This window comes from Piliocolobus tephrosceles, chromosome 12 (assembly GCF_002776525.5).
Source record: "Piliocolobus tephrosceles isolate RC106 chromosome 12, ASM277652v3, whole genome shotgun sequence".
Taxonomy (NCBI): domain Eukaryota; kingdom Metazoa; phylum Chordata; class Mammalia; order Primates; family Cercopithecidae; genus Piliocolobus; species Piliocolobus tephrosceles.
Window position 1 is genome coordinate 83,903,176 of NC_045445.1, and position 21,711 is coordinate 83,924,886.

Here is a 21,711-nt window from a genome sequence, read left to right on the forward strand (position 1 = left end):
AAAAAAAAAAAAAAAAAAGAAAAAAAAGATTATATTTGTTTTGGAGACTGGGATCTCGCTGTGTTGCCTAGGCTGGACTTGAACTCCTGGGCTCAAGCGATCCTCTCCCACTCAGCCTCCAGAGTAGCTGGGACTACAGGCGGGCACCACCACACCCGGTTTGTGTTTTTGTTTATTTTTAAAGAATTATTTTATTAAAAAAATTTTTTTTGGTTTGTTTGTTGAGACAGAGTTTCGTTCTTGTTGCCCAAGCTGGAGTGCAATGGCATGATCTTGGCTCATTGCAAGTTCAAGCTATTCGTGTGCCTCAGTGTCCCGAGTGGCTGGGATTACAGGCGTGCGCCACCATGCCCGGCTAATTTTGCATTTTTAGTACAGACGGGGTTTCACCATGTTGGTCAGGCTGGTCTCGAACTCCTGACCTCAGGTGATTGCGCCTGTGTCTCCCAAAGTGTTGGGATTACAGGCGTGAGCCACCGCACCCGGCATTTTTTTTTTTTTTTTTTTTTTTTTTGAGATGGAGTTTCACTCTCCTGGCCCAGGCTGGAGTGCAATGTCATGAGCTCAGCTCACTGCAACCTCGGCCTCCGGAATTCAAGTGATTCTCCTGCCTCAGTCTCTCCAGCAGCTGGGATTATAGGCGCACGCCACCACACCCGGCTAATTTTTGTATTTTTAGTAGAGACGGGGTTTCATCATGTTGGTCCGACTGGTCTCGAACTCCTGACCTCAGTTGATCCCCTCCTCCTCCCCCCATCGCCGCCTCGGCCTCCCAAAGTGCTGGGATTACAGGCGTTAGCCACCGCGCCCGGCCAATTTTTTTTTTTTTTTTTTTTTAACCTCATTGTCTTTACTTACTTTTATTTTATGTTATTTCATTTTCTCAAATACTTTCTCGTGTCCCTGTCTCTTTATGTTAATATTAGTTTAGAGGAGAAAATAGGACTTGGGGATCTGGGGAACACGGGGTGGTCTCACTTTGCCAAGGGAAAGGTGAGGTTTGGGGACCCCTGGGCTAAGTAACTCGTACTGAGGTCACGATCTAAGTAGTCCTGGATTACCTGAAGATGTAGTGTAGAAGCCTGTGACTTACAGTGAGGCTGTCCCTAGAACTTCACTTCCCAGGAGGTCTCAGGCGTCGAGTGGCGTGGGACTTGGACGCTACCCGGATGTGGCGCCTAGTTCGCGGAACCTGCCCAGCCCAACGCAAGACGCCCGGGAGGCTCTGGCGTTCGAGCAACTCTGGAGAACTATCGGACTGTGAACGATCAGATTGAGAACACCCTAGCCGATCCCTAACTCCGATCTTTTCTCCCCGAGTCTCCCCATCCCCCGGGAGGTTGTTTTAGAGAACGTTGTCTTATGAGCCACTCCCTGGATGGAAGGGATTTGAGGATGTAGTGAGGTGTGTGTATGTCGGGGAGATTGAGCCAGCTTTCCTGTATGTGAATCTGATGGAGGGTGCCTCTCTGTCCCAGCCTCACACATCCATGTGAAGCCCCGGAATCAACTACCCTTGGTGGAGATGGATGTGTGTGAAGTGTCAAACAGGCTTGTGGTGTAACTTGATGGATCACTAGGCTTGCCTGTCCTTCATTTAAATTTCCAAGTGCAAGATAGTCTCCTCTGGCTCAGGGCTGGGGAGGGTTCAAGTGGCTTGCTTCATCTTGGAGTGTCCTAGAGTCTCTTTTAACCTGGCTTGAACCAAATAAGTCAGTAGATAAACTAAGTTGCAGAAAGTACAGTAGATTAAAAATGGGAGTCTTCCATTGAATTATTTGGGTTTCAGAAAGAGAGAGTCATTTCAAGTGAATGTAAACTCAGACTTGTGGGAAGTCGGTTGAAACATGGAGAATGTGTTAGAAACAGTACCATTTTGAGCTGGACTCTTGTCTTGACTGTTGTTAGGACTTTCATATTGTGTGTCTAGCCCAGGAGACAGTTGACTGCCAGGCAGACTGTATATGTGGAGAAGGATGCTTTAGGGCAAGCTTGTCCAACCCGTGGCCCAACATAAATTTTGTAAACTCTCTTAAAACAATATTTTTTTTTGCAATTTTTTTTTTTTTTTTTTTTTTTTTAGCACATCAGCATCGTTAGTGTATTTTATGTGTGGCCCAAGACAATTCTTCTTCCAATGTGGAGGAAAGCCAAAAGATATGGATACCACTGCTTTAGTAGATGAGGTTGGAAGACTTCTAAGACATTGTAATACCAGGGTTAGGAGTGAATGACTAACTCAGGGGCCTTCTTGGGTGCTGTCTCTACAGTTACAGGCCCCTCCCAGTTTCCAACCCTTTAAGCATACCTAAATATCTCTGATTTATTTGTTTTATTTATTTATTTGAGACAGGGTCTCGCTCTGTTGCTCAGGTTGGAGTGTTGGCCAGGCTGGTCTTGAACTCCTGACTTCCAAGCGATCTGCCCTCCTCAGATTCCCAAAGTGCTGGGATTAAAGGCGTGAGCCACCGTGCCCAGCCTGTCTCCAAGAGTTTTACTCCGGTTCAGCAACTGCCTACGTTGCACTGCTGTTCTGAAAGCAGTCACTTTGAGCAGAGGTGTTGGACACTGGATGATACCTAGAGGAAGCTGGGAAAATGAGTTGCACAGACAATAATTGTTGTACGAATTCAGAGGGGAAATAAATTTATCCAGATCAGGAAAGTCAAAGAAGGCTATTCTCGAGGAAGGTGGTGATGGGCTGTGCCCCTTTTGTATCGACCTTGTGTGTTTGATCCTTATGCCTATTCCTGGATGGAAAAAGAACGGGCTGATGGTCAGTGAATACCCTGGGGTGGTTTCCCACCAGAGTTAAATTATGCTCTGGACTTATTTCAGCTGTGGAACCTGTGCTAAAGATGACTTCTAGGTGGGAGGCCTCACCACTCAGAATTGGCTCTGAGTGGGCAGAGAGCAACCCCTAGTGGACTTGTGGAAAACACACTCTGAAAGCCACTTTTCTTTTTTCTTTTTTTTTTTTTTTTGAGACAGGGTCTCCATCTGTCACCCAGGCTGGAGTCCAGTGGTGTGATCATAGCTCACTGCAGCCTCGATCTCCCAGGCTCAAGGAATCCTCCCACCTCAGCATCCCAAGTAGCTGGGACTACAGGTACATGCCACCATGCCTGGCTAATTTTTTTTATTTTTAGTGAGACGAAGTCTATGTTGCCCAGGCTGGCCTCAAACTTCTGAGCTCAAGCAACCTTCCCCTCTCAGCCTCCCAAAATGCTGGGATTACAGGCATGAGCCACCACGCCCAGCTCACTTTTCTTTATTCTGACCAAAATGAAGTGTTGTGTTTATTTTGTTTTTGCTTATGATATGGGCCTAATGTAGACCTTAGCTAATGAGACAACAGGATGGGGGATGTATCTATTTCCCCAAATCCTCAAGGTGAGAAATAAATTCATTCTCAATTTTTTTTCTGTAACCAAATATATATGATTATTTAATGCCCTTTCCTCTGTGCTCTGACACTTCAAGAAGGTACTGCTGTAAGAATTAGGTCTGAAATTAGGGCAGTAGTTAAGAACCTACAGAAAGTGGAGTACTTCGGGACCTAAATTGAGGGCAAGGCATTGATGGGGTATTAATATGAGGGTATAAATACAGGAACTCATAATAAACAAGCTTCTTGGAGAGCATCTCTGCTATATCATTGATCAAACACTGATTCATGAAGAAATGGATGAGTGTGCTGGCATTAAGACCTGTAGTTTTACTCACATAAGGTTGAAGGGGATGAGACCCCTGGTTTTTAACCATATTATAGAATTTTTGCCTTCTCCAGTAGTAGAATAGTAGAATTATTAAGAAGACATAGTAGCTTCTATCACTTAATGAGTACTGTCTGTGTGAGAGGGACTAATAAGTACTACGCATGCCAACTTTCATTTAACCCTCAGGTTAAAAATTTTCTCTGGCCGGGTGCTGTGGCTCACGCCTGTAATCCCAGCACTTTGAGAGGCAGAGGCGGGTGGATCACTTGAGGCTAGGAGTTCAAGACCAGCCTGGTCAACATGGTGAAACCCTGTCTCTACTAAAAACGCAAAAATTAGCTGGGCGTGGTGGTGCACGCTTGTAATCCCAGCTACTCGGGAGGCTGAGGCACAAAAATCGTTTGAACCCAGGAGGCAGAGGCTGCAGTGAGCTGAGATGCACCACTGCACACTTCAACCTGGGTGACAGAGCAGGACTCCGCCAAAAAAAAACAAAACAAAACAAAAAACAAAAAACAAACGACAAGTTCACAAAGATTAGAGGGAGAACTGGGTTTTGCCTCCTGACCTCGGAGACTAGACTCTTAACCATTTCTCTTTTTCTTTTTTTTTGAGATAAGAGTCTTGCTCTGTTGCCCAGGCTGGAATGCAATGGCATGACCTCGGCTCAATGCAACCTCTGCCCCCCGGGCTCAAGTGATTCTCCTGCCTCAGCCTCCTGAGTAGCTGGAATTACAGCAGATGTGTGCCACCACGTCTGGCTAATTTTTGTATTTTTAGTAGAGATGGGGTTTTGCCATGTTGGCCAGACTGGCCTTGAACTCCTGACCGCAAGTGATCTACTCCCCTTGGCCTCCTAAAGTGCTGGGAATACAGGCGTGAGCCACCGCGCCCAGCCCTCTTAACCATTTCTCTAGCTGAGTGTGACTTTGTCTGCCTTTCTCTCCAGTATTGTGGTGTCTGTTTTTCAGGAATGGAGGTTCCTCTGCTGCTCTATAGCCAGAGACCCAAAGTGAGAGCCATGTTTCTTGATTCAACCCTGGAAACCTTCTATGATCATTTTAAACAATTACTAACCATTTATTGAGCACCCATAATATTTTAGCACCTTTGATACAGTAGATCCAGACCTTATGACAACAGTGTAACACAAATACCTATGTGTATGAACGGTTTTTAATCTTTTTGAGCTCACCAAAAGATTAAAAAGCCTTTTGTGGGATGCTGGTGACAGCTCTGGATCTTCTTTCCAGAAAAATTCAATTATGCACATATACATAGTATTGTACATAACTTCAGAAGAGGCTTCTAGGACCTACTGAAGCCCATCCTCCAGTAGTCCACAGACTCCGGGGTAAGAACTCTTGACTTATACAACCCTTTGCAGCTGACTCTTTTATAGCATTAAGGGTATCGAGAGTGTGGGGGGCATCTTATCCTCCTCATCTTCTCCTCAGAGAGAAATGTTTAGAATAGCTCCCTACATTAACCAAGTATCTCTGAATATTCTTTCTTTCTCTTGTACACAGGACTACAAGGGAAGAATGCAGACAATCATGTGTGGTTGTAGGAGATGAGGCTATAGGTAAAATCTGCCTCCTCATCAGTTACACAACAAATGCCTTTCCTGAGCAGTATATCCCCACTGTCTTTGACAACTATAGCGTCCAGACATCTGTGGATGGGCAAATCGTCAGCCTGAACACGTGGGACACTGCTGGCCAACAGGAGTATGACTGACTGCGAACACTCTCCTAACCCCAGATCAGTATCTTTGTTATTTGTTTTTCCATTGGCAACTTAGAATTTCCAATTTATGGGACTTGGTTATCTATGAGTGTGGGGAAGAGAAGATGGAATAAATTATGACTATGACTTCTAGGATGTACAACTAGATGGGCAATCAGATAATAAGTTGCCAGTAGGGCAATGAAAAATGGACATGTCTGGCAGACAACTGGAAGCACAGGTATGGAGCCCTGAAGAGAGGTATGGGGCTGGAGATAGTGATGTTAACAGACATATGATGGCTGAAGTAATGAGAATGAAAAGGCAAGGAAATCATTTGAGAAAGTGTTTCTGGAAAAGGGAGAAGAGAGTATCAAGGAGGAAAAAGTGGTGAATAGTGGCAAATGCACAAAAGTTCAAGAATGATATTTCTAATCATATGCAAAAATTTTCGGCATCATTAGTCAATAGGGAAATGCAATGACCGGGCGCGGTGGCTCAAGCCTGTAATCCCAGCACTTTGGGAGGCCGAGACGGGCGGATCACGAGGTCAGGAGATCAAGACCATTCTGGCTAAGCCGGTGAAACCCCGTCTCTACTAAAAAATACAAAAAAAACTAGCCGGGCAAGGTGGCGGGTGCCTGTAGTCCCAGCTACTTGGGAGGCTGAGGCAGGAGAATGACGTGAACCCGGGAGGCAGAGCTTGCAGTGAGCTGAGATCCAGCCACTGCACTCCAGCCTGGGTGACAGAGCGAGACTCTGTCTCAAAAAAAAAAAAAATAGGAAAATGCAAATCAAAATTACAACGAAATACCACTTTACACCCACTAGGATGGTTAGAAGCAAAAAGATGGACAATAATAAGGGTTGACAAGGATGTGAAGAAACTGGAACCCTTATACACTGCTGGTGGGATTACAAAATGGTGCAGTTGCTCTGGGAAACAGTTTGGCGGTTCCTCAAAAAGTTAGTTAAACATATGAGTTACCATGTGGACTCAGCAATTCAGCTCTTAGGTACAGACTGAGTATTCCTTATCTGAAATGCTTGGGACCACAGATGTCTCAGATTTCGGGTTTTTTAAGAATCTGAAATATTTTGGAGTATCTGCAAATATGTGAACATCCCTAATCCGAAAATCAGAAATCCAAATGTTCCAGTGAGCATTTCCTTAGAGCATCAAGCAGGCATTCAAAAAGTTTAAGATTTTGGAGCATTTCAAGTTTTTGGATTTGGGATGTTCAATCTTTATATACCCAAGAGAAATAAAAACAAGTGTCCCTTTCTTACTTGCCTGAGAAATAAAAAAAATTAAGATTAAAAAAAGCAAATGTTGGCCGGGTGCGGTGGTTCACGCCTGTAATCCCAGCACTTTGGGAGGCCGAAGCGGGTGTATCACGAGGCCTGGAGATCAAGACCAACAGTGAAACCCTGTCTCTACTAAAAATACAAAAAATCAGCCAGGCATGGTGGCATGCGCCTATAGTCCTAGCTATTTGGCAGGCTGAGGCAGGAGAATCGCTTGAACCCAGGAGGTGGAGGTTGCAGTGAGCAGAGATCATGCCACTGCACTCCAGCCTGGGTGACACAGGAAGACTCTGTCTCCAAAAAAAAAAAAAGCAAATGTCCACACAAAAGTTTGTACAAAAATGTTCACAAAATGTTCACAGATGCATTATTTGCATCAGCCAAAATTACAATCTAAATGTCCATCAATTGACAGACAAAATGTGGGGCATCCATACAATGGAGTATTACAAGATTAAAAAAAAAAATGAGGTTGGGCACAATGGCTCATGCCTGTAATCCCAGCACTTTGGGAGGCTAAGTCAGGAAGATCGCTTGAGCCCAGGAGTTTGAGGCCCGCCTGGGCAACATAGTGAGACTCTGTCTCTACAAAATAAAAATTAGCTAGGCATGGTAGCATGCACATGTGGTTCCAGCTACTTGAGATGCTAAGATGGGAGGACTCCCTGAGCCTGGGAGGGTGAGGCTGCAGTGAGCTGTGACTGCGCCACTGCACTCCAGCCTGGACAACACAGTGAGACCCTGTCTCAAAAAAAACAGGAATGAAGTACTGACACATGTTACAATATGGATGACACGTTAAAACTGACCACTTTAGCCAGCCAGGCGTGGTGGCTAACGCCTGATTTAATCCCAGCACTTTGGGAGGCCCAGGTAGGCAGATCACTTGAGGTTGGGAGTTCAAGATCAGCCTGACCAACATGGAGAAACCCCATCTCTACTAAAAATACAAAATTAGCCAGGAGTGGTGGCACATGCCTATAATCCCAGGTACTCGCAAGGCTGAGGCAAGAGAATCGCTTGAATCCAGGAGGCGGAGGTTGCAGTGAGCCGAGATCACACTATTGCACTCCAGTCTGGGCAACAAAAGCAAAACATCATCTCAAACAAACAAACAAAAAAAACTGACCACTTTAAATGGGTAAATTGCATAGTATGTGAATTATATTTCAATAAAGGTGTTTAAATAAAAGGTTATTTCTGAAATGTGGCCAGTGGATCCAGCAATTAGGATGTAGCTGGTACTTCAGCAGAAGACAAGTGCAGGGTTGTGAGGCATAAACAGTAAGTGAAAAAGTGGAGAAGGGTATATGGAGCATGGTAGTTAAGAGTACAGGCTCTGACATTAGATATAACTAGATTAACATCTCTACTCTGTCATTTTTTTTTTTTTTTTTTTTTTTTGAGACAGTCTTATTCTCTCACACAGGCTGGAGTGCCGTGGTGCGATCTTGGTTCACTGCAACCTCCACCTCCCAGATTCAAGTGATTCTCATGTCTAAGTCTAGTGGTGGCTCATGCCTGTAATCCCAGCACTTCGGAAGGCCAAGGTCAGTGAATCACTTGAGGACAGGAGTTGAAGACCAGCCTGGTCAACATGGTGAAACCCTGTCTCTACTAAAAATACAAAAATTAGCCAGGCATGGTGGGGCATAGCTGTAGTTCCAGCTACTCAGGAGGCTGAGGCAGGAGAATCGCTTGAACCCCAGAGGGGGAGGAAGTTGCAATGAGCCAAAATCGTTACCACCACACTCCTCCAGCCTGGGTGACAGAGACTGTATCAAAAGAGAAAAAATCAGCTGGACGCAGTGGCTCACGCCTGTAATCCCAGTATTTTAGGAGGCCGAGGAGGGCAGATCTCCTGAAGTCAGGAGTTCGAGACCAGCTTGGCCAACATGGCAAAACCTCATCTCTACTAAAAATTAAAAAATTAGCCCAGCATGGTGGCGCATGCCTGTAATCCCAGCTACTCAGGAGGCTGATGCAGGAGAATCACTTGAACACAGGAGGCAGAGATTGCAGTGAACCAAGATCGCATCACTGCACTCCAGCCTGGGCGACACAGCAAGACTCCATCTCAAAACAAAGAAAATCACAAATGTAGGTTAGAAGTGCCCCTAAAGGTAAAGTAATCTTCCTCCTTTTTTAAAAAAAAATACATGTGCAGGATGTGCAGATTTGTTACATAGGTAAATGTTTGCCATGGTGGTTTGCTGCACACATCAACCCATCACTTCATCATTAAAAAAACATTTTTTAAAGCTATTTAAACACTATAGGCCTGTATGTTCATCTGGAAAATGAGGGTTATAGCAGTACCCATTTTAAAGATTTCTTATGGTGAAATAAAGAAAATAATGGGCCAGGTGCGGTGGTTCATGCCTGTAATCCTAGCACTTTGGGAGGCTGAGGTGGGCAGATCACAGGGTCAGGAGTTCAAGACCAGCCTGGCCAACATGGAGAAACCCCGTCTCTACTAAAAATACAAAAATTAGCCAGGTGTGGTGGTGGGCGCCTGTGATCCTAGCCACTCGGGAGGCTGAGGCAGGAGAATCACTGGAACCCAGGAGGCGAAGGTTGCAGTGAGCCGAGATGGTGCCACTGCACTCCAACCTGGGCGACAGAGCAAGACTCCATCTCAAAAGAAATAAAATAAAAAGAGGTAATATAAGTTGGTCCAGAAATGTAGGAAAGAAAGGCATCCCAGAGAGAGAGCAAAGACTGCAAAGTCATGAAGAAATGATAGGGGATATTTTGTGAAATATAATGCTGAGTGTGGCAGGGGTTGATAGTGGGTATGGGAGCCAGTCATTAGAGATGGAAAGTAGATAAATGGGTTGGGCCTGCTTCTGAAAGGTTTTAAAATTCACACAGTACTATCCCATGTTTACAAATCAGAAAACTGAGGAGGGTATGAGAAGTTAAATACTTGTCTATGGTAACTCAACTAGTAAGTGCCAGAGCCATGATTTATACTCTATCTGTACTCTGAATCCCTACATTTATATATGTGAATCTGTGCTCAAGGATGCAAATGGAAACCAGAAAACCTTATCCTTTACATGCAGAAGCTATACTGTTTCCTCTTTTTAAGACACAGCAACAGGCCAGGCACAGTGGCTCATGCCTGTAAACCCAGGACTTTGGGAGGCCGAGGTGGTCAGATCAGTTACGCTCAAGAGTTTGAGAACAACCTGGGCAACATGGCGAAACCCCATCTCTACCAAAAAAATACAAAAATTAGCATGGCGTGGTGGCAACCACCTGTAGTCCCAGCTACTCAGGACGCTACTGGACAACAGGAGTGAAACCCTGTCTCATAAGGGGAAAAAAAAAGACAAACCGATTTCTTCCCCTTTGTCTTCTCAGTTTTTGAGCAAAGTGAACATATAACGGTGCCTCTAACAAATTTGTAGACCAAATAGAAGATTCAGACACAGCAAACATGGTCACAAGTGCATACCCTACACAGGATCCATCCATACTGAATGCCCCTCTTTTCTACTAACCTAGGACCACCTCTTCCACTACTTTCCATGGAACTGTTTCATTGCAACGGATAGACTCCAAATTCTCCAGAGGATATAAGAATTAAACAGTGGGAATAAAAAGAAGTGACATTAGGCTGGGCGCAGTGGCCCATGCCTGTAATCCTGGGAGGCCGAGGTGGGTGGATCATGAAGTCAGGAGTTAGAGACAAGCCTGACCAACATGGTGAAACCCTGTCTCTACTAAAAATACAAAAATTAGCCAGGCATGGTGGCGCATGCCTGTAATCCCAGCTACTCGGGAGGCTGAGGCAGGAGAATCCCTTGAACCGAGAGGCGGAGGTTGCAGTGAGCCAAGATTGTGCCACTGCACTCCAGCCTGGGCAACAGAGAGAGACTCCAACACCCACTCCCCACAAAAAAAGAAGTGATATTTATTAAATGATTGAAAATGTACATTACCTGATTTTCATACCCACAAATGAATGCACAAATACACTGTAGTCCTCTCAGTCCAATCTAGTCTGAATTTAGGCCCAGTAAGGAATAAATAAAGATCTGAACAGTGACCTTTGCAATCATGGAACATTTGATTCTTACCATTGTAGGTTGCACTATTTTTCACAATTAGCTCCAGATGCTCTCTGAACTCTTCCCGAGATGGGTAGAGGCGTTTACGCACGTTTTCGCGGAGTGTTTGTAGGTCCATTGGCCGAGTGATGATTTTGTAGTAGTCCTTTACAACCTTTGCATTGACTGGAGTGTGGAAAGGGTATGTCTGCAAACAAGGGCCGGAACCATACATCAGCAAAGAACACGTGCCAGAGCCAATTCCTAAAGATTCTCACATCTTACCTATCTACCTGGCTATCAACTCTGAAAGGAATCTTTCTAGGTGGGGCAGGTCTGTTTCCTCTACTAAACTGCTTAAACAAACAAAAAAACTAACTAAATCCCCAAAAATTAGGCGTTCCAGTTACCTAAATCTATAGATTACTGCCCTCTATTGGAAATCACAGACAGAACAAAGGGCTTTGACATCTCTACTATAGATATCCAATGCAATGAACTCACATTTGGAAGATCTCTCATGTCATTGATGATAGACTCCAAGATGGATGACAGCGTCACCATAGGATCTGTGCGGCGCCGGTGGATGGACTTATGAGGTCTCTAAGAAGAAACATGAAATCAGAATGCTTCCTCAGACCAAAAAAAATCCACATTCTGTCCAGGCACAGTAGCTCATGCCTGTAATCCCAGCACTTTGGGAGGCCGAGGTGGACGGACCACTTGAGGCCAGGAGTTCAACACCAGCATGAGTAACATGGCGAAGCCCCGTTTCTACTAAAAATACAAAAATTAGCTGGGTGTGGTGGCACACGCCTGTAATCCAAACTACTCAGGAGGCTGAGGTGGGAGGATCACTTGAACCTGGGAGGCAGAGGTTGCAGTGAGCCAACATCACACCATTGCACTCCAGCCTGGGTAACAGAGCGAGACTCTATCTCAAAAAAAAAAAAAAAAAAAGAAAAAGAAAAAATCCGCCAAGCACGGTGGCTCACACCTGTAATCCCAGCACTTTGGGAGGCCAAGGCGAGTGGATTGTGTATCAGCTGGGCGTGGTAGCTCATCACTATAATCTCAGCACTTTGCGAGGTGGAGGCGGGCAGATCACCTCAGATTACCTGAGGTCAGGAGTTCAAGACCAGCCTGGTCAATATGGCAAGACCCCATCTCTACTAAAAGTATGAAAATTAGGTGGTGTGTGCCTGTAATCCCAACTACTTGGGAGGCTAAGGCAGGAGAAGTGCTTGAACCTGGGAGGTGGAGGTTCCAGTGAGCCGAGATCGTGCCACTGCACTCCAGCCTGGGCAACAGAATAAGATTCCATTTCAAAAAAAAAAAAAAAGCCCACATTCTCTAACTAGACAAACATATTTTAGAAATCTTATAATGAACAGTACACATAATTCTCAGGGCAAGGCAAATGGAGAATCTAAGGCTGTCAGAGCCATGGCATATACGGTTAGGGGAATCAATGAGAACCCACCTAATCAGAAGGAAGCAATGCACACACTCACATTCAAGTAGTCACAATGAACAGTGGTTCCAACTCTCCGTTTCTTCTTTGGAGGAAGCTGCTGTTTAGGAAATTTGAGAACCAGAGATTTTCTGCGAACCTCATCCGCACTGTAATCAAAACACTTTAGTAAGATACAGCCCCTATTTCTAGTTCCCAGGGAAAAAAAACCAACTATAATAAAAAAAAGTCCAAGGTATCTAAGCATGAGCTTAGGGAGGAAAAAGCCAAACCAAAGGCCAGACATCCACCTTCAGATCAGGCAAGCCCTCATAGGCTCTCCAAGTTAATAAATAACTAGGCAAGTCACAAATTTATCTCAGTTTCCTATTGGGAAGATAAAGAAACCAGGCTAAAGAATTTTAAGAATCCTTCCAGTTCCAACATTCTATCTTTTTTTTTTTTTTTTTTTTTTTTGAGACGTAGTTTCGCTCGTCACCCAAGCTGGAGTACAAGAGCGCAATGTCAGCTCACTGCAACCTCTACCTCCCAGGCTCAAGTGATTCTCCTGTCTCAGCCTCCCAAGTAGCTGGGATTACAGGAGCCCACCACCACTCACAGCTAATTTTTGTATTTTTAGTAGAGGCAGGGTTTCGCCATGTTGGTCAGGCGAGTCTCAAACTGCTGACCTCAGGTGATCCACCTGCCTTGGCATCCCAAAGTGCTGGGATTACAGGTGTGAGCCATTGCAGCCAGCCCCAGCATTCTATCTTAAAAGGCTAGGAAACCTAACTCATTCAGAATGGAAACAAGAAATTTAAAACTGGTTTGAAGAAAGAAAACAAACTAGTTTGGGCTTCCCTGAATCATTAAAGCTCATTCACCTTCTTCTCTTCCACTTTAAGGGACCATGGTATCACATTTTCTTCTTCTTCATTTTTTAAATTTAAAAACTGCCTTTTCAGTAATAGAGACAGGATCTCACCATATTGCCTAGGCTGGTCTCGAACTCCTGAGCTCAAGTGATCCTCCCACCTCAGCCTCCCAAAACACTGGGATTATAGGCATGAGCCACCACGTCTGGCCCATCTTCCTCTTCTAATGTGCTTCAAAAAACAATGACTATTACAAATATTAATAATTAAATCAACAAGGATGGAGGCTGGGTGTGGTGGCTCACGTCTGTAATTTCAGCACTTTGGAAGGCCAAGGCAGGCAGATTACCTGAGCTCAGGAGTTCGAGACCAGCGTGACCAACATGGCAAAACCCCATCTCTACTAAAAATACAAAAATTAGCCAGGCGTGATAGAATGCGCCTGCAGTCCCAGCTACTTGGGAGGCTAAGGCAGGAGAATCACTTAAACCCAGGAGGCAGAAGTTGCAGTCAACTGAGATCGCACCACTTCACTCCAGCCTGGGCAACAGAGCGAGAGTCCATCTCAAAAAAATAAAATAAATCAACAAGGATGGGGAAAGGAACTCCAAACTAAACACAAACAGAAATAAATGACTCTAACTGTATCAAATTGATTTCTTAAATTACACACAAAAAAAGAAGTGATTCAAATACGTTTGGAATACCCTAACTATACCTCAGTGGCATGTAGTCCAAGAAAAATAAACTACGAAAAACATCTTGAATCTACTTTATGGGTCTGTTGGTGGTAGTGGTATTATTATAGTAATTCTTAAACTATTTTGTACATATCATAGGACAGAACAAATTTCTCAATATATTGATTTCTAAGTAAATATATAGAGAAATTAAGTTATTTCTTGAGAATGGAGACAAATATGAAAAGAGGGAAGATGAGGAAAAAAGATCTATAAACTAAATTGGAGGTATCAGTATAAAGTTGTAATTTAAAATACATGTATATCAGCTGGGCATGGTAGCTCATGCCTGTAATCTCAGCACTTTGGGAGGTGGAGACAGGCGGATCACCTCAGGTCTGGAGTTCAAGAGCAGCCTGACCAACAGGGAGAAACCCTGTCTCTACTAAAAATACAAAATTAGCAGGGCAAGGTGGCACATGCCTGTAGTCCGTTACTCAGGAGGCTGAGGCAGGAGAACTGTTTGAACTGGGGAGGCGGAGGTTACAGTGAGCCAAGATGGTGCCACACTGCAGCCTGGGCGACAGAGCAAGACTCCGTCTCAAGAAGAAAAAGGAACCTGGGCTCTTGGAGAAATGGCTGACTCTAGATATAGGACAGGAAAATGTGAAAGAGAGCTTTTAACATTTTGTGCCAGAAGGCTGGGAGCGGTGGCTCACGCCGGTAATCCCAGCACTCTGGGAGGCCCAGGCGGGCGGATCACGAGTTCAGAAGTTCAAGAACAGCCTGGCCAACATGGTGAAAACCTATCTCTACTAAAAACACAAAAATTAGCCAGATGTGGTGGCACAAGTCTGTAATCCCAGCTACTTGGGAGGCTGAGATGGGAGAATCCCTTGAACCCGGGAGGCAGAGGTTTCAGTGAGCCGAGATTACGCCACCGCACTCTAGTCTGGGCAATGGAGCAAGACTTCGTTGAGACGGAAACAAAAACATCTTGTGCCAGAAAGCAAGGAAGTTCTCAAATATTTATAGGGTCGTTTAAAAAAAAAAAAAAAGAAAAAACACAGGGTCTGGCTTGAGGGAGTCAAATTTGGGACACTATGTTGGAAAGTGAGAGTAGAAAGCTTTTTATAGAAAAATGTTAGCTAGGCCGGGGCGCGGTGGCTCAAGCCTGTAATCCCAGCACTTTGGGAGGCCGAGACGGGCGGATCACGAGGTCAGGAGATCGAGACCACCCTGGCTAACACGGTGAAACCCCGTCTCTACTAAAAATACCCAAAAAAATTAGCCGGGCGAGGTGGCGGGCGCCTGTGGTCCCAGCTACTCGGGAGGCTGAGGCAGGAGAATGGCGTGAACCCGGGAGGCAGAGGTTGCAGTGAGCTGAGATCCGGCCACTGCACTCCAGCCCGGGCGACAGAGCGAGACTCCGTCTCAAAAAAAAAAAAAAAAAAAAAAAAAGAAAAATGTTAGCTAATGTTGAAGAAATGCTAGAATTAGAAAAATTACCATTTTTGAACCCCCACTGAAATAACTGAATAAAGCAATGGTCATCAACTGATGCTAAAACTATTAAAAGATTGTCAGGGAACAGGATATTCAACAACATGTTAATTACAAAGAAAAAACATACTTTATTATAGGATCTGAGGATCATCACTTTAACAAGATGATCAGAACAGTGGGAAAATCTGACATTACATGCTTGCTGATGTGGTATAGTAAGTATATCACCCAAATATGACATTAAATGTCTTGCCAACAACATTTAATTGGAATCTAATCAATGAGAGAACAATTCCAGAATGTGGAATATTTTGAGACGACTGGCCTGGAATTTTCAAAAAATTCAATGTCATGAAAAACATAAATGGGGCTGGGTGCAGTGGCTGATGCCTGTAGTCCCAGCACTTTGGGAAGCTGAGGCAGGAGGACTGCTTGAGCCCAGGAGTTTGAGACCAGCCTGGGCAACACGGCAAAATCCTGTCTCTACAAAAAATACAAAAATTAGCCAGGCGTGGTACTGCACGCCTGTAGTCCCAACAACTGTGGATGCTGAGGTGAGAGGATGACTTAAACCTGGGAGGCAGAGGTTGCAGTGAGCTGAGATCATGCCCCTGCACTCCAGCCTGGATAACAGAACAAGACCCTATCTCAAAAAAAAGAAAAAAAAAGAAAAATATAAAAGGTAGGGAAAACCATTCTAGATTAAGAGAAATTCAAAATATATTTAATGTTTGAACTGGGAATGAATCCAGAACTGGGGACAGAGGCAATAAAGGACACTGAGACAACTGGGGAAGACTGAATGAGATCTGAATATTATATATTATTACATTAATGTTAACTTTCTTAGCAGTGAAATATGATGCCTGCAACTTAGTTCCAAATGATTCAGGAAAAAAAAAAAATTTTAAGTATATAAAGATAAAGCAAATGTGACAAAATGTTAACAATTCGTGAATTTAGAGAAATTATATACTACATTCTTTTAACTTTTCTGTAGGTTTGCCATTTTCAAACTAAAAAGTTAGGGGAAGAACTTTACAATTTCTTCATTTTATTGTCTATTAAACTCTCTGAGGGCAAGACACAAGTATAAGCACAGTTTCTATGTCTCTTCCATCCTTTATTAGAACACTACAAGGCTGGGCATGGTGGCTTACGCCTGTAATCCCAACGCCTGGGGAGGCTGAGGCTGGAGAATCACTTGAGGACAAGAGTTCGAGACCAGCATGGCCAACATGGCAAAACCCTATCTCTACTAAAAATACAAAAATTAGGCTGGGCATGGTAATCCCAGCATGTCTGTAATCCCAGCACTCTGGGAGGCCAAGGCGGGCAGATCACTTGAGGTCAGGAGTTCAAGTCCAGCCTGGCCAACATAATGAAACCCCATCTCTACAAAAATACAAAAATTAGCCAGGAGTGGTGGCATGCGCCTGTAATCGCACCAACTCGGGAGGCTGAGGCATGAGAATCGCTGGAACCCAGGAAGTAGAGGTGGCAGTGAGCCACTGCACTCCAGCCTGGGCAACAGAGCAAGACTGTCTCAAAAAAAAAAAAAAAAAAAACAAGAATATTAGGGACCTTGCAAGTATTATTAAGTGTCTAGAAGTAGAACAAGAAGAGATAACTAACATCTACTGAGCATCTACTATATGTCAGGCACTATACTGTATGCTTTGTAGTCTGTCTCATTTTATCTTGAGACAGAGTCTCGCTCTGTCGCCCAGGCTGGACTGCAGTGGCCAGATCTCAGCTCACTGCAAGCTCCGCCTCCCGGGTTCACGCCATTCTCCTGCCTCAGCCTCCCGAGTAGCTGGGACTACAGGCGCCCACCACCTCACCTGGCTAGTTTTTTGTATTTTTTAGTAGAGACGGGGTTTCACCGTGTTAGCCAGGATGGTCTCAATCTCCTGACCTCGTGATCCGCCCGCCTCGGCCTCCCAAAGTGCTGGGATTACAGGCTTGAGCCACCGCGCCCGGCCTCATTTTATCTTCTTAACTTTCCTGGTAAGGGTGGTTTTATTTTGTAACTAAGGAAACAGACTCAGAAGTTAGGCAGCATGCTCCGAAACAAGTGGTACAACCTAATGAGTGCTATAATTTTCAGTACTGGCAACAATAACTGAGGAAAAGCCATCAAAATTCCTGTTCCTTCAGTTCCATTTCAGAGAACACATCACATCTACCCCTGCCAGCCACCAATAAAACCAATCTCAAATGAATCCGTCCCATAGCACTTCCTGCCTGGTATCTCTTACCTCTCAATTAGCTGTTTCCCCAAGACAATTTTGGTTCCTTCAACCTTGATAAGTTCTTCATTATCATTATGAATGACTGTCTTTTCCAACTCTTCCTCCTGCTCTTCTGTCATGGCAACAGGGTTGGAAGGTGGCGCATTTGTTTGATAATAGAGGGGGCAGAATTTGTTAGTCCTCATGTGTCCAATGGCACCACATGCCCCACATTTCAGCTGCAAAAGGAAAAGTATCAAACATGTCAGAGGTAAGTAGGGTGAAACACGTATCAGAGATAAGCAGGCAAGTTGTCCCTCAGTATACACAGGGGATTGGTTCCAGGACCCCGAGTATACCAAAATCCACAATAGTGAAGCCCATATATACAAAGAGCCAGCCCTCCATATACACAGGCTCCACATACCATGATCTACACATTAAGTGGACCTGTGCAGTTCAAACCCATGTTGTTCAAAGCTCAACTGTACATACAAGACGGGAAAAACAAAGTCAGCTTAAAAACTTTTGCTCTAATAGAATTGTTATGCACTAATCAATCAGAAGCCACCAGACAAAACTGCATGTATGAAAATGACACATGGAAAAAAAATGAAATCCAGAGACTAAACATTGCTTTAAAACTCAGGTAAGAAGAAAAAAGAGAAGATCTTCACTCCCAATTTAAGTTGTAAACTATGAAAATATTAAATATGCAGGAGACAAGCTGTTGGAAGTCCATCTACATTCAGCAGCATAATCAGCCTGCTGGGTGTATTCCCATTCTCTAGTCAAAACAAGAAAAACGTTCGATAACACCAAGTCTCCATCTCAGTTTTGCAGATGAGTAGCTCTGGTATCCTAGACCTCAGTTTCATCTGTAAAATGGGGCCAATACTGTATCACACTTATCTAACGCCACATACAAAAAGGAACATTAAAACACTTAATCACCTCAGTATGCGTTAAGAACAGCTCTTTACATCTGTTGAATATTTTATAGTTTATAAAGTGCTTCCCATGAATTGTATCATTTAAAACAACAACACTGTGGACATATCATTTTATATTAGAGAAAACAAGTATGGAGAGTGTTTGGACGAACGGAGGCAAGATGGCACAGTTCCGGGTTCTTCACCGTCAGCTTTCCCGCGCCTGGGAAAGACACAGGTCGACTGCGCAGGCGCAACCCGACCTCCGACGGAGAAAAACCGGAACCCGCCTAGCCACGCCTGCCGCCCGGCCCCCGACCCGCCTATGTCCCGCCCACTGCCCTCCCACTCCCAGGCCCAGGACATAAAAGCCGCTCCCAGTGGGCGCACGGTGCGAACTTCCTTGGCCCCTGCTCGTGTGCGGACCTAGGAACCTCGCCCGAGAGCTCCACCTGGTGACTCCCCGGGCCTCCCCAGCACCGGGTGACTCCCCCGGCCTCCCCTGCTGGAGACCTACGGACCTCACCCCTCCCCACACCTTTCCTGAAGCTGGGTGACCAAAAATAAATGTGAAGTTTTGCTCCTAGCCTTGCCTACTCGCTGGTCATTTAATGCTCGCCCTGGTTTCCTGGAAAGCAAATCAGCTTCCTGGAAAGCAAATCAGCTTCCTGGAAAGCAAATCAGTTTCCTGGAAAGCAAATCAGAGAGGTTAAGGTCACAGACCTATTAAATGGCAGAAACAGAACCTGAATTCAGATCTTCCATTTCCAAGCTCATGGCTCTTTCCACTGTAGGACAACTGCCTCATCTTAGGATGCTTATTACAATCACAGTAGTATCTGTGATCCTAAGTTATGGAAAACAACTTGTATGTTTTACTTTTGTTGCTTCTTTTAATATGCATAATATTTTAAAGGTACATATTTAAAAATATATATACACGATGTATACACACAGACAAGAGACATGAAAGTACATATTAAAAAACCTACCAAACTTGAGCCAAGAGCAGTGGCTCATGTGTGTAATCCCACAACTTTGGGAGGCCAAGGTGGGAGGATCACTTGAAGCCAAGAGTTCGAGCCCAGCCTGGCCAACACATTAAAACCCCGCCTTTACTAAAAATACAAAAAAATTAGCCAGGCATGGTGGTGCACGCCTGTAATCCCAGCTACTCAGGAGGCTGAGGCACAAGAATCCCTTGAACCCGGAAGGTGGAGGCTGCAGTAAGTGGAGATCACACCATTGCACTCCAGCCTAAGCGATAAACAGAGACTCTGTCTCTAAAACAAACAAACAAAAGAAACCTACCAAACCTATCTCAACTCCTAGAAAATATTTCAGATAAAGAATAAGGCCAGGCTCAGTGGCTCATGCCTGTAATCCCAGCACTTTGGGAGGCCAAGGTGGGCAGATCATCTGAGGTCAGGAGTTCAAATCCAGCCTGGCCAACATGGTGAAACCCCGCCTCTACTAAAAATACAAAAATTAGCTGGGCGTGGTGGCAAGCGCCTGTAATCCCAGCTACTTGGGAGGTTGAGGCAGGAGAGTTGCTTAATGGGAAGGCAGAGCTTGCAGTGAGCTGAGATGGCACCACTGCACTCCAGCCTGGGCAGAGCAAAACTCCATCTCAAAAAAAAAATATTAGCCAGGCATGGTAGCACATGCCTGGTAGCAGGAGGCTGAGGCACAAGAATTGCTTACCAGGAGGCAGAAGTTGCAATGAGCTGAGATTGCGCCATTGCACTCCAGCCTGGGCAACAGAGTGAGACTCTGTCTCAAAAAAAAAAAAAAGAAAAAAAGAATAAATGACAAGCCAGGCATGGTGGCTGATGCCTGCAATCCCAGCACTTCAGGAAGCCAAGGTAGGAGGATCACTTGAGCTCAGGAGTTTGAGACTAGCCTGCGCAATGTGGCAAAACCCCATCTCTACAAAATATACAAAAAGTATCCAGGTGTGGTGACATGTGCCTGTAGTCCCAGCTACTTGGGAGGCAGAGGTAGGAGGATGGCTTGAGCCCAGGAGGCAGAGGCTGCAGTGAGCCAAGATCGTGCCAGTGTGCTCCAGCCTGGGCAACAGAGCCAGACCCTGTCTAAAAAAAAAAAAAAAGAGAGAGAACAACAGCACCAGATTTGGTGTGGAATTGTCAATATCACTCACATTAGTACTGAGAACACCCCCAAGTAAGTCACAGCAATTCAAACCAGCTTTCCACAATATACTTCCCTCATTCCCAGTAAAGGAGGATATCAAAAGAGGATGTCAAAAGCTAAAGGAAAAGGTATACTTTCTTCCTTTGCTCCATTAGCTGTAATTACACCACATTATACTTACTTTTAGGTCAGGACGCTCCTTCATTTTCTTGGGCTTCTTCTCGGGAGGACCCTTAAGCTTCTCCTTTTCCTGGTTCCGCTTAAGCCGTCTCAGTTGCTCTTGAATCCTCCGCCGTTCTTTTCGCATCTCTTCTCGATGTTGTTCATCAAAAAGGGCAAATTTTCGACTGAACAATGTGGGCAGCAGAGGAAGAAAAATCACAGGACCATAAGCAAATCTTAACCAAGAAGGCTATCGTGATAGCTAACATCTCAGGACTAATCCATTCACGCTAATATAAAAGGGGCTACATGCCATTCCCATCTCCCTCCCTAGTCGGTCTTCCATTTGCAGAGGTAACTCTCTTAGAATAAGTCCTGAGTAATCTCTAAGATTTTTTTCTTTTTTGAGACGGAGTCTCCTTCTGTCGCCCAGGCTGGAGTGCAGTGGCAAGATACTGGCTCACTGCAACCTCTGCCTCCCAGGTTCAAGCGATTCTCCTGCCTCAGCCTCCCGAGTAGCTGGGATTACAGGTGCGTGCCACCACATCTGGCTAATTTTTCACCATGGTGGTCAGGCTGGTCTTGAACTCCTGACCTCGTGATCTGCCCACCCTGGCCTCCCCAAGTGCTGGGATTACAGGCACGAGCGCCCAGCCAGTAATCTCTAAGATTTTTGCAAACCACCAATCAAAATGCAAAGGACTGAAATGGAACAAGACATGCCTTTATCTTGTGGCAAATACCGAATAGAACTTTCCCTGTAATTTGGCTCTATTCAAACCCAATCTAAAGGCAAGATAGTTCTCAATTACAGCAGAGTTCTAGAAACAACTGTGAAGAACCCTGTCACTAAAACTCAAGCACCCACCCCAATCACCATTCCCCACCATTATTATTCTCCG

At 44.7% G+C, this 21,711-nt stretch overlaps 1 protein-coding gene across 6 annotated transcripts in view; it reads right to left on the bottom strand.

Moving 5' to 3' along the window:
* TAF1 (TATA-box binding protein associated factor 1) overlaps positions 1 to 21,711 on the bottom strand; it is a 120,101-nt gene that overhangs the window by 66,323 nt on the left and 32,067 nt on the right. For all 6 annotated transcript variants that reach the window (XM_023201883.2, XM_023201882.2, XM_023201879.1 and 3 more), the window contains exons 24-28: positions 20,829 to 20,994; positions 17,589 to 17,800; positions 12,328 to 12,436; positions 11,318 to 11,416; positions 10,844 to 11,021 (exon numbers count right to left, since the gene is read on the bottom strand). In XM_023201883.2, coding sequence (XP_023057651.1) covers positions 10,844 to 11,021; positions 11,318 to 11,416; positions 12,328 to 12,436; positions 17,589 to 17,800; positions 20,829 to 20,994 — 764 coding nt within the window. The remainder of the gene's footprint in view (positions 1 to 10,843; positions 11,022 to 11,317; positions 11,417 to 12,327; positions 12,437 to 17,588; positions 17,801 to 20,828; positions 20,995 to 21,711) is intronic.